Here is an 11407-nt window from a genome sequence, read left to right on the forward strand (position 1 = left end):
ATTTTGACCCGTATTTGATCTGGACCCGAATAATATATTAATAATTATAAAATATAAATATTTTTAAATACATTTTTTTTTACCAAATTAACAATATAGTAATAACTTTGTAAATTGATTTGTGGTTAGTTTTAAATTGACTATTACGAGTTATTTGTGATTTAGTTTTGTAATTTGATTTGTTAAGTTTGGAAATTGGATTTGTGATTGGTTTTTGAATTTAATTTTGGAATGTTTACATTTGGAGCTTTTATTTCCGAGTAGATCCGAACCCGACGTCGGATCCGTCGGATCCGGTTCTGGAACTCTAAGGTCAATACTCGTCGGATATATGGATCGGGTCCGAATCTATTACCTAAAAAATGGGTTTGGATTAGGAATTTTCAATTTCGATCCGAACTTGAACCCAACCCATTGATACCCCTACAAAAGAAATTGAAAAAATAAAAAAAAATGAAGTGCTGATAAGAAGCAAGAGACCAACGAACAAAACTAACTAAAGAATTCCCGGGCAGCTGTTCCCCTTCATGTGTCCTAGGACGTTTGTGTGTGAAATGTGACTGGGGCAAAAGACTCATCTCTAGCTTACAACGCCTTTTCAGGGCCACACAATTCTTCAAAAAATGCCTGCACTTCCCCAACTACACATTTTTACATCTCTCCACTATTCCAATGGCTACGGCTTCAGCAATCCCACAAAATTTATCCCTTTTCCATCCCAATCAATATTATTCCAAAGCTTTCACTACAAAACATTTTAAGCCCATAAGATTTCTTGTCAAAGGAATTCGTTCAAAGCTTTCAGTATTAGACAACAATGGAGTTCCAATCAGATATAATAGGGAGAACAATTTCAGTAAAGCTTCACAACCCTTTACAGTTCTTGGACCCCATTCCAAGTTCTTGCACCCCACTAGGAGAATTACTGTGCAATCGTTGAGTTCAAATAGTGGTGTCACCTCAACAAGCCTGCAGAACAAGGTGAGACTTCTGTATTCTCTTAGTTTTAAGCCCTTCAATTTCGTTTAATTGGATTCCTTGAATTTTTTTAGGTGATTGGGCTGCTGCATTTGTTGGTGTCACTTGGGATTATACTAGCAATGGACAAGTTGTTGAAGAAGGCATTTGTGGCTGCTGCTATCAAATTTCCAAGTCCTTTGTTCGGAATGTTTTGTATATTTACCATTCTAATGGCTCTTGATTCTACTGTTCCTGCTGCAGCAACAGGATTGATGAACTTCTTTGAGCCTGCTCTTTTGTTTATTCAGAGGTGGCTGCCCTTGTTTTATGTTCCTTCTTTGGTGGTTTTGCCTCTTGCCGTTAAAGACATTCCCGCAACTTCAGGGGTTAAGATTTGTATAATCATAGGTACAATATTCTAGCAATTCAGCAATAATTATTATTGAAGCAGAAATTCCACAGAAAAAGTTAAGAAGTTGGATGTTCTAATTCATCTGTTAAGTGTTATGTTATTTCTTGTGTTGCATTCTGAAAGTTGTTAAGAGCTACATTTTACACATAGCTAATTATGATTCTCGTACTTGTTATGCTGCAAGTGCTCCAATGCCTGGGATCCTGACATGGGTCTTTGCATACTGCTGTCATCATCTCTTTTTCAGTCATTTTTTTTTCAATTTTAGTGTTTTTAAGGCCGTCTTTACTGATTTTCACACAAGTCTGGTTTATGTTGTTATGATAACCTGTAGTTTAAAATAAGCTTCTGTATGTGTTTTTTTTTTCCCCTCTTGGATGCATACCATCACTGCAGTAATTTTGTACAATGTCAGTGAGTCAACTGTAGAAATGAAACAGTTGGCATGGGTTCTTTTCTGAACATGTCTTCTAACAAGCTGAGTTTCTTTTTGCACCTTCCTTCATGATGATCATATTATTCTTTTTCTACACATTAATAGCTAAAAAGATGTGATTTTGAAGTTCCACCTGGAGCCACAATTAAGATCTGATTCAATTTAATGAATGTCAGACGCAAAGTGCTATGCAGTTTTCTTTAAAGTTAGCTCGCCAAAGAGCAAAGCATTTTTAAAAGGATTTTTTTTCTTTTCGGTGGCAAAATTGCTTTTCATAACATGACTCCATACAACAAAATTTGGATTATCTTTTGTTGGATTATACACCTCTTCTTTGATATACAGAAATGTGGTGGGTGTTATTACGGCTTGATGCTGCATCCTATGACATTCAAACTACTATGTAGTCTGTCAGAATGTGAAAGTTGGGGCACCATATATAATAACTTCAACAAAGGCAGGCTCTGCTGCAGAATCCGCTTCTTTGGTTGTGATTAGCCTTTTTTAAATTGAAATTAAAATGCCTTTTTATCTGGTTTGTCTGTTAGACTTTTCCTTGAAGAAATTTATGGAACGACCTTGATTTTGAAGCTAAGAGTTTCTGAATGAAAGCCTATCCTTGTCGTTAAATGATAGAAATTTGTTCCACTACTTTCTACAAATCTTGTAAGAAGAATTACATCTTCTAAGGTAAGAAGTAATTCATTCTATGACAAGCAATTTCCTGGCAACACTTTTTGAACCATTCAGACCACATCAAAATTGTTTAATTTGATATCATGATCCTTGAATCCGGAATCTTGGGTTTAGTTGTTGTCAAAACTGGGCTTTAATTTCTCTTAGCATTATGTTATAGCAATATAGTAAAAGCATGACTTTAAATAAAGAAACATTAGGTAAAAGGGCACTAAACAGGTGTGCAAATATCTCTTGTTTTCCCACTGCCTCCACCTTGTTCAGAGGTTCTACATTTTCTTTTTGCAGTCTTAAACATAATCATTTGGAATAATTTCAATCACTTTTATATTGGCAGTTGGTGGATGGTTAGCTTCACTTGCAGTTGCAGGTTACACTGCAATCGCTGTAAGAAAAATGGTAAATACAGAAATGATACCTGCTGAACCAATGTCAAAGCCTTCTCCTTTTTCTCAACTGGAGATTTGGGCTTGGAGTGGGATTTTTGTTATATCGTTTATTGCAGCTTTTTGGTATCCAACGGTGCTTGGCACAAGTGCAAGAACATGCCTTCCTTTTCTACTGGCATCAACTGTATTAGGCTATATGGTTGGTTCTGGGTAATTTTTTTTTTTTTTTGGATTTTAATGTCAGTTTTTCATGCCACACTTTTGTTTCTGCATTAATAAGCTTTGCAATTGAACTCATTTTTTTAATCTGGATAGTTAATTGCTTGTTCAACTTGTTCTGCAGGCTTCCATCTGGGCTCAAGAAAGTTTTCCATCCAGTTATTTGCTGTGCTCTTTCTGCAGATTTGGCAGCATTTGCTTTTGGATACTTTACTCGAAGTGGACTTAATCCAGTTCTAGGTACTAGATCAGATAACTTGTTAAATATTAAATTAAATGGTAATAAAAGGATAAAGACATCCGGATTTTCCAAACGAATGTCTTTTAGAATGTATGACCATTTAGAAATAAAACATATAACCCATAGCAATTAAAATCTGCCATTGCTAATTCTTAACCACATCTAATTCTGGATTTGCAATAAAATAGTAGTTGCAAAATGATAAAGGAATAATAGGAGATCACAATTTGTCATACCTTTTGTGCAGATAAGCTTTTGGACCTTAAAGCTGATCGTCTTACAGTAGACAAGCAAAAGCTTCTACTTACTTATGCACATCTTTTTATATAACTACATTTTAGCATCTGCAAACTGTTAATTATGCTCATGATCGCTTAGGGGTGAATTAGTGAACCAATTCACCTAGCATGGAGATGATACTGCACAAAACACTAAAAGGGTTCTCTTCTGAGATAAATATCGTTGTCAATTGGGGTATGGTACATTTTATGATTGAAATTTGTTTGACAGTTAAGTGTGGGATTAGGCAAATAGGTCTGCTCCTGTGGCAAATGCAGTTGTGTCATATGAATGTGTTGGCAAGAACAATACATAAGTAAAAAGTAGCCTTACATCCTGGGAAAAAATAGAGTTTAATTGGTCAGAAAAAATGAGGAGGTCCTTCTTTAGTAAAAGGGATATGGTTTCATAAAAAGAGCATGCTGATGAGCAAACAAGCAAAGAGAGACATTAATCACTGGCATTTTCAATTCTATTCCCCTTCAGTCGGCCTAGAAAAAAAATCAACACAAAGTGTGAGTAGAAATTGTCTCATTAAAGTAAGCTTTTCAACAAAGTCAAAAGAAGTAGATAATCATAAATATCCTTGAAATTGAGTAGCTTCTAGTACATTAGCCATCCAGAATCAGATAATTCACCTCATTGGTAATATTTCAAATTCTTCCACCACAACGTATAGATATAGAGCATGTGGTGTCAACGGGGAAAGTAGATATTGGGGAAAAAAAAGAAAGGTAATTGAGGGAAACTGAATACATATTAAACTTTATAAGAAAACCTTGATATGGGTAAAGTTTATTACTGCATAAGATATAAAAACGCAAGTTTGTCTCCAATTGTCATCAAAGTCCCAATGACCTCATTTATTAAATAAGTTTATTATAGTAGGTTATGAATAAAGTGTTCCTACTTAAGATCACTCAAATGCAAAACTTGTTCGAAGGAAAACATGCTTCACGTGGCTAGCTCTTCCTCTTCCACCTTCCTGTGTTCTCAACATCTATGATTTATGTTGTAGATTCATTGACTTTATGGATTTAGAACACTCATTAGTGTTTCTCTTTCAAATTAATGATGTTCGAGATTTGCAGTTTTTTAGCATGTTGATTGGACATGACAAAATTATCTATCTTGTATCTTATACAGGATATTATCTCACAAAGGCATCCTCTAATCCTGGAGCTGGTGATATTCTTATGGGATTTCTAGGATCGGTTATCCTTTCCTTTGCCTTCTCAATGTTCAAACAGAGGAAGGTACAGGATTTTCTGATTCAGAGATCCAGGATTTAAAATACAAGTAATTCTTCTAGTTTGGGTCGCTTAGATCTTGACGTTGCTTTACACTAGGCATGTGAAAGGTTTATGAACATTTTTAGCCCAATCTATGGATAGATTTACTTATCTTGTCCCTAAGAAAAGAGTTTTTATTATCATCTGCATTTATTTACCCATTTTAGTTGGCTGTGCCTCTCTATTCTATTTGTCTTAAGTTTTAAATTATGCTCATTATATTGGTTCATAGGATATATCAGATAACTTTATTCTTCTAAAGCACAGAAAAAGATCATTAGGAATTTGGCTGAGGCGTGTCAAAACATTAGACGAGTGCGTACTGATTCATTAGATTAAGAGAATGGATGTTAGATTTTCAGCACATGAAGAATGGAAAAGGAATCCATAGACCTCAGAGAAACAAGGGAACTCTTAAATCAGAAGATGGAGGGATTGCAGATTACTGACAGACCATGAACATATTCGTAATTCCCTGCAATTAGTCTTATTGGTGTTTGCTGTTTCTTTTTTTACCAACAGTAAAAATAAAGTTTACACTCATTGTGACCTTTAATTTGGCCACGTTCTTCCTAAATTGTCTCCTTTTCACTTTTCAGCTTGTTAAGAGGCATGCAGCTGAGATTTTCACCTCAGTCATTATCTCAACTTTGTTTTCTTTGTACTCAACGGCTCTGATTGGACGACTTCTTGCATTGGAACCAAGTTTAACTATATCAATACTTCCCAGATGCATTACTGTGGCATTGGCTCTCAGCATTGTATCTTTCTTTGAAGGTCAGTTACTTCTGACTATATCTCTTAGTCTTCCATTGGCAGTGAGAGTGCAGAAACGCATGGAGTCCAAATGCTGAAATGTGATAATTACCTGTCCTGGATGGTTACAGGTGCCAATTCATCTCTCACAGCTGCAGCTGTTGTAGTTACTGGGCTCATTGGAGCGAATTTTGTTCAGACAGTGCTTGATAACCTTCGCTTCCGTGATCCTATTGCTCGAGGAATTGCAACTGCATCTAGGTATGAACAATTTCACTACATTATAGATCCTTGTCCAATCAATTGTCTTTTTCTGGCTTTCCCTACAATGGTTATTAGGATAGCATAAAGCTTTAGTGTTTTTAGTTGCTTCAACTAGTTGAATTATTAGCAGCATACCAAGCTTTCTGCTGTGGGATGAGTTGGTATCTATAAGTGTCACCGAGTAGGTAAACTCAAAATCTTAAAAGCGGTCAAAGTAAAAAACTGCTACGAAAACGGTGTCCATGATATATAAAGTGTCATTCCTTTCAGATACTGCTAGGAATATCATCATGCATGTATGCTCAACAAATTGTAGATTTAAGCCTTTGTTGCAATTTAGGTTTTTTGATATATTTTCTGAAGAGTTGTGTGAATTTTTTTTTGGGGGGGAGGGGGGGTTGACAACTCAAGGGAACAATCTGAAAAGCCCAATATTATGCTGGCGTCATTTCTCAAAGTTGTTTCTTGCATTCTTGCAAAATGTTTTCTTATGAAGTTTCTATGAGTAACATGCTAAGGCATACTTGCACTCGTAACTGACTAATTTGTCTTGTACCCAATTCGACAAGAAATGTTATTGGAATTATCAGATAATAATATGGACCTGATCCTGCAAGAGAGGAAAAAATGGAATACAAGAAACACTTAATATTGTGTCTAGTAACACTTTCTCACCTCATTATTATCAGTCAAGTTCTATAGAACAAAGCTCCTGCAGAATCTCTCTCCAACCTCCTCTTTAATCTCTCTTCAAAATTTCCCCCAAAATATGTTTATCTGGAATTTCTCTTGATAAACTTAGCACTTCTTGGAGCACAATTTGATTTTGTGAATCTCAGGCAATCTTTTCAAGGCTTAATATGATTAAAATAAGAAATAGTTAATGAAGTTTTGGATGGTATATAAATGGATTTCTGTCTAACTGCAAATAGCCATACTGATTAGAAACTGATCTGAAGTCAGTTATGTTCCGTGGACATGTAAACTTTGTCTCAATTCCGGTTGCTAAATGTACTTGCAGTTTGCCCTTGTCCTGATTCAAAACTTAGGCAGATCACCTTACTTGCCAGGAGCACCAATGTGACAGTTTTTATGTGCATAGTTCCAGTTGCCACATCCAAAATCTCCTTTATCAACTAATCGTAATTGAGAACTCATTGAGCCTTTCTTTCTTGTCTTTTTCCTTTATCATACTATGACAGTGCGCATGGATTGGGAACAGCAGCATTGTCAGCAAAGGAACCTGAGGCTCTTCCATTTTGTGCCATTGCATATGGACTTACTGGCATAGTTGGTTCTCTGGCTTGCTCCATTCCAGCAGTCAGACAAAGCTTGTTAGCAGTAGTTGGCTAAAACATCCAGCTGCTAGTGGAATATGAGAGCAGGGCATTGCTATACATGATCTGCTCATCACCTTGACACAATTAGAAAATTCTGAAGACTGGCTAAAAATTTGGCAATGTTTTAATGGAAATCCATAATCCTACCTGCTTTTTCTTCAACATAAGTTCTAAAGGGCACATTTCTGCTGCATTGGCTTAATACAGTACTAGCTAAATTGAGTAGATGAGTTAGCATAATTTGTCATGTGACATCTGCCAAGAACTGCAACTAAGGATGATTTAGCTGCAAATGTGGCAGCGCATATTTGATTTATCACACGGTGCATCTGCCATGAATCACAAGTGGAGGCGTTTTAGTCGGAAATTTGGTAGTACATACTATTTGATATATCAGATAGTGCCGGAGCACAGAAAATATTTTGGTCGGAAAGCAAAAGGATTGGAGTTATTCTTGTTTTATGGTATGTAATAATAATATTTGCATCATAAGTTTAACAATTAGCGACATAAACAATCAATAAATAAAATAAGAGAATGTAAAGAATCATATAATGCTCCGAAACCCATTAAAACACCCTCTTTTTTTGTTATATAGAATACAAAAAAAATTCTCTAAACGGTTGAATTTGTGCCTATAGTCCATTGTTTTGCCACTGAAAATTGTTATTAAATTACTTGTTGGCATATAATACTATAGAATTTCTACTCAGGAGGGTTGGGTTCTGCGGCAGAAGAGGAAGTACAAGTGATAGATTTCGAATTCAAAACCTCTCATTTATATTAAAAAAAAAAAGAATTTCTATCCATTTCAATACCTTAAATGTATAATTTACTTTAGCCATTGAGGGCACATTGATAATTTAGTAGAGTAAAAAAATAAACAAAATGTTCCAAGAATTATACGTCTATTGAAATTTTTCTATGATCATGGATCACCGATATGAGATGTTAAATAGATGTATATCTCTAAACAAAAGAACTTATACTATAATCTTTAATACTTATTCAATTCTTCATCGATCTAATTGAATATTTTAAATTGACGTAGCATTGTTATAATTTTATTATATAAACTTTAGTATGTTAGGTTCTTTAATAAGTAATGACTCGTATAAGAAAAAAAAAATACAATTCACTTGCAAATCCAAATAAAAACAATAATACTAGAAGTAAACAAAAGTCTTAAGTGTTAAACCAACTTTGATGAATATATTATGATATGAAAGCCAGTTCACCTTTATTTTGGTAAAGAAATATAATACTCTATATTTTCATTTGTTTTGTTGGCAAGCATGTGTTTATCTGCTTGTGGAATCAGAAAAATAAAACTTCAGGGTTCTATATACAACTTTTAGAAATATTAAGTACTAAAATAAAACAGAGTAAAAAATTCAGGGACTAAACACTTGTACAATTTTCTCTTCCCTTTTAACAACACTGTGCATGTCACCCCACTTTGAGGACAGCAGCATTGAGATTCGGGAGACTTAAATGACTGATACCAAAAAGAGTTCCTTTGAGATTATTACTACTCACAAATATACCAAAAAATTTTCCATTCTTCCTCCCTGATGTGGAAAATAGTTGACAAAAGAAGGGTGTGAGTCAGTCACACATGCTAATCAAATTGCTCAGTTTTCTGCATGTGTAAGTTCTACTTTTCACCCAAGAATATGGTTCATAATTTTGTTCTTGCATCCATAAAATTTGGGGTTACTGCATTTTTTCACTGTTTGCTGGGATTTTTACCCTGAATGCTTTTAATGGTTATGACTAGTCTAATAGGAGCTATGGGATTATCTGGTGAAAGTCTGGAGTTTTCTTTATTTGTTGTGCATTTGCAAAATAATACTGCATTGATTTGATGCAGTTGTTTTTCATAATTATCATCTTGTTTCTTCTATGTAGATGCTTTGAACTATTGCTGACTATTTCTTCATTTGAAGTGAAGAAAAAAGAAAGCAATATGGATGAACTTGAACTCTTTTTTTTTTTTTTGGTTCCCCTTTTATCTCTAGTTAAGTCATTTTTGTGTAAAAAATGGCACCTTTAAAAAAGAAAGAAGATAGAAACTTAAGAATGATGATCAGTATGACTGATTTAAGTTGCATTAAGCTTAGATGGTAACCCATTTCCCAATTTCAACTGCTTAAGTTTACCCCAAAAAAAAATTAATATACTAGTACAACTCTGGAAGAAAACTGAGAACTAATGATGCATGCAACAGGGATGTTTATGAGAAGATAGTAGAAAAAGATAAACTTTTGCAGCTAGTTCAGTAATGAGGTTTGTTAAGTTTGATTTTATTTCTCGGTGTATTTGCTACCATCTGAATCCCAAGCATGTCCAGCATTGACACTATCTATTAAGTTCTGCAACATATGAAATCTGTAGTTTCAAAAAGTGATTTCCAGTAACATTATTTGTAAATCTGATCTTTCTTGCTGAATGCTTTCTGATTGTGTTGCCAATTGTACTCTATTATGTTTTTACTAGTTAAGTTGATAGTTGGGTCTCATAGATCTTCTTAGCACACTTGTGATGTGGAATTATAGGTAGCTACTATAAATGCTCCATATCAACTCAATTATCATGTGGCAATGATTTTAGATGCTGTGGGATGTTATAATCTCCTACCTACTGGCATGATGAAAATACTGAATATGAAGCAATTTGGTATTGTTTATTGAATCGGAAATTTGGGAAGATGATGCAAATTTGAAGCTTTGTTACTCGTGATCTTCGGACCAACTTGAATATTATGTCCTCTTATCATTTCACTTTGTTACATATTTTTTTGGTCCGATATTAAGGTACTTCATCTTGCTATGCAATGCTAATGGATTTAGATGTTGATGCTTCGTATCAATTTTGATGTATAGAACTTCCATTCACAAAGGGGCCGGTGTTCTGTACCAACAGTAGATGGGAAAATAACTACTCAGAATTCTGTGAGAGTTTGCACATCAAAGCTGTGGAGTTCTACCAAAACACACATGGTTGCCTTTTCCAAGAGATGCTCTATGGCATCTGAAGTTAATCACTCAGAGCCACCGTTTCCACAATTTCCAGGGGCATATCCTGGGGCTTCCTTTTCCTCTAGCGGATTTGCTTTTCATCCTTCTCAAGCTACTCAAATGGACTCGAAGGCGGGCATTGCTGCAGTGCCCATTCGATCTGTTCCACCTTTACATGGACCAACAAAAAACAGATTTGTAACAAAGCCTGTCAAGATCAAGAAAAACTGGCCTCCGTCAAATGATGCGTGTCCTTCCAATAAGTCGAGGCCCAAACAGCCAAAAAAGAAGCCTTCAACTACTAAGAAGACTAAGAGACCGCCTAAGATTGGAGTAAACATTGAAAGGAAGAATCCAGATTTGGTATATGATGAAGCCAAGTTTGACTTTTCACGGGTGCCACCGCCATTTTGCTCTTGTACTGGAGTTGCTAGAGCATGCTACAAATGGGGATCTGGAAGCTGGCAGTCTTCCTGCTGCAATACAAACTTATGTCAGTATCCTCTGCCAATGAGTCCTTCAAGGCCAGGTGCTCGTGTGCCTGGAAGGAAAATGAGCCATGGAGCATACACAAAACTTCTTTGCAGATTTGCAACCGAGGGTCGCGATCTTTCACAACCAATCGATTTGAAGAACCACTGGGCTAAACATGGAACAAACAAGTTTGTTACAATCAAGTAAAAAGATGCAGCTGTTTTGACTGCCAATCATGCATCACCTCTTTTGTATAGCGGCAAGTTTTCTTTCTAGATGCTCTTTCAGCTATAAGTATCCTAGGTACATGGCAATAGACAGTCATGCTTTGGTTGTGTCAATGTTCGAATATTGCCCTTTAGTTCTGTTTGTTCTTTGCGCTAGTCATGATCTGCTAGATGTCCCTTTTATGTTGGTCTCTTTTGGAGCTTATTGCTTTCTAAATTTTCCTTTGTAGTCTTTAGTAGACAGGTTGCTGTCATCATTTTACTTCCTCTCTTATGGCCGAATGGAGTTAAAAGTGTAAAATATCATTAACCAAACAAAACGCTGATGAGCATCAGAAACTGATTTATGACTTCACAAAAACTTACAAGCTGTTGATGAACTTTGTAAACTTAATCACTAAA

General features: G+C 35.4%; 2 protein-coding genes across 2 annotated transcripts; both read left to right on the forward strand.

The window, feature by feature from the left end:
• Nucleotides 1-592: 592 nt before the first annotated feature.
• Nucleotides 593-7651, forward strand: LOC113779164 (plastidal glycolate/glycerate translocator 1, chloroplastic-like). The gene is made up of 8 exons (XM_027324652.1): nt 593-981; nt 1053-1368; nt 2842-3103; nt 3237-3352; nt 4779-4888; nt 5524-5701; nt 5812-5941; nt 7147-7651. The coding sequence occupies exons 1-8, from the start codon at nt 673-675 to the stop codon at nt 7295-7297; spliced, it is 1572 nt and encodes a 523-aa protein (XP_027180453.1). The 5' UTR covers nt 593-672; the 3' UTR covers nt 7298-7651.
• Nucleotides 7652-8838: 1187 nt separating this feature from the next.
• LOC113781588 (protein BASIC PENTACYSTEINE7-like) lies at nt 8839-11202 on the forward strand. The gene is made up of 2 exons (XM_027327548.1): nt 8839-8934; nt 10170-11202. Exon 2 carries the CDS (start codon nt 10284-10286, stop codon nt 10983-10985), a length of 702 nt encoding a protein of 233 aa, XP_027183349.1. The 5' UTR covers nt 8839-8934; nt 10170-10283; the 3' UTR covers nt 10986-11202.
• The last annotated feature ends 205 nt before the right edge of the window (nt 11203-11407 follow it).

This window comes from Coffea eugenioides, chromosome 8 (genome assembly GCF_003713205.1).
Source record: "Coffea eugenioides isolate CCC68of chromosome 8, Ceug_1.0, whole genome shotgun sequence".
Lineage (NCBI taxonomy): Eukaryota > Viridiplantae > Streptophyta > Magnoliopsida > Gentianales > Rubiaceae > Coffea > Coffea eugenioides.

Bases quoted from the DNA above. Each gene is read 5' to 3' on its own strand.
- LOC113779164 (XM_027324652.1), top strand. From the start codon at position 673: ATGGCTACGGCTTCAGCAATCCCACAAAATTTATCCCTTTTCCATCCC. The intron at 1,369-2,841 runs GTACAATATTCT...TTATATTGGCAG, and splicing joins TAAGATTTGTATAATCATAG to TTGGTGGATGGTTAGCTTCA. The intron at 5,702-5,811 runs GTCAGTTACTTC...GGATGGTTACAG, and splicing joins CATTGTATCTTTCTTTGAAG to GTGCCAATTCATCTCTCACA.
- LOC113781588 (XM_027327548.1), top strand. From the start codon at position 10,284: ATGGTTGCCTTTTCCAAGAGATGCTCTATGGCATCTGAAGTTAATCAC.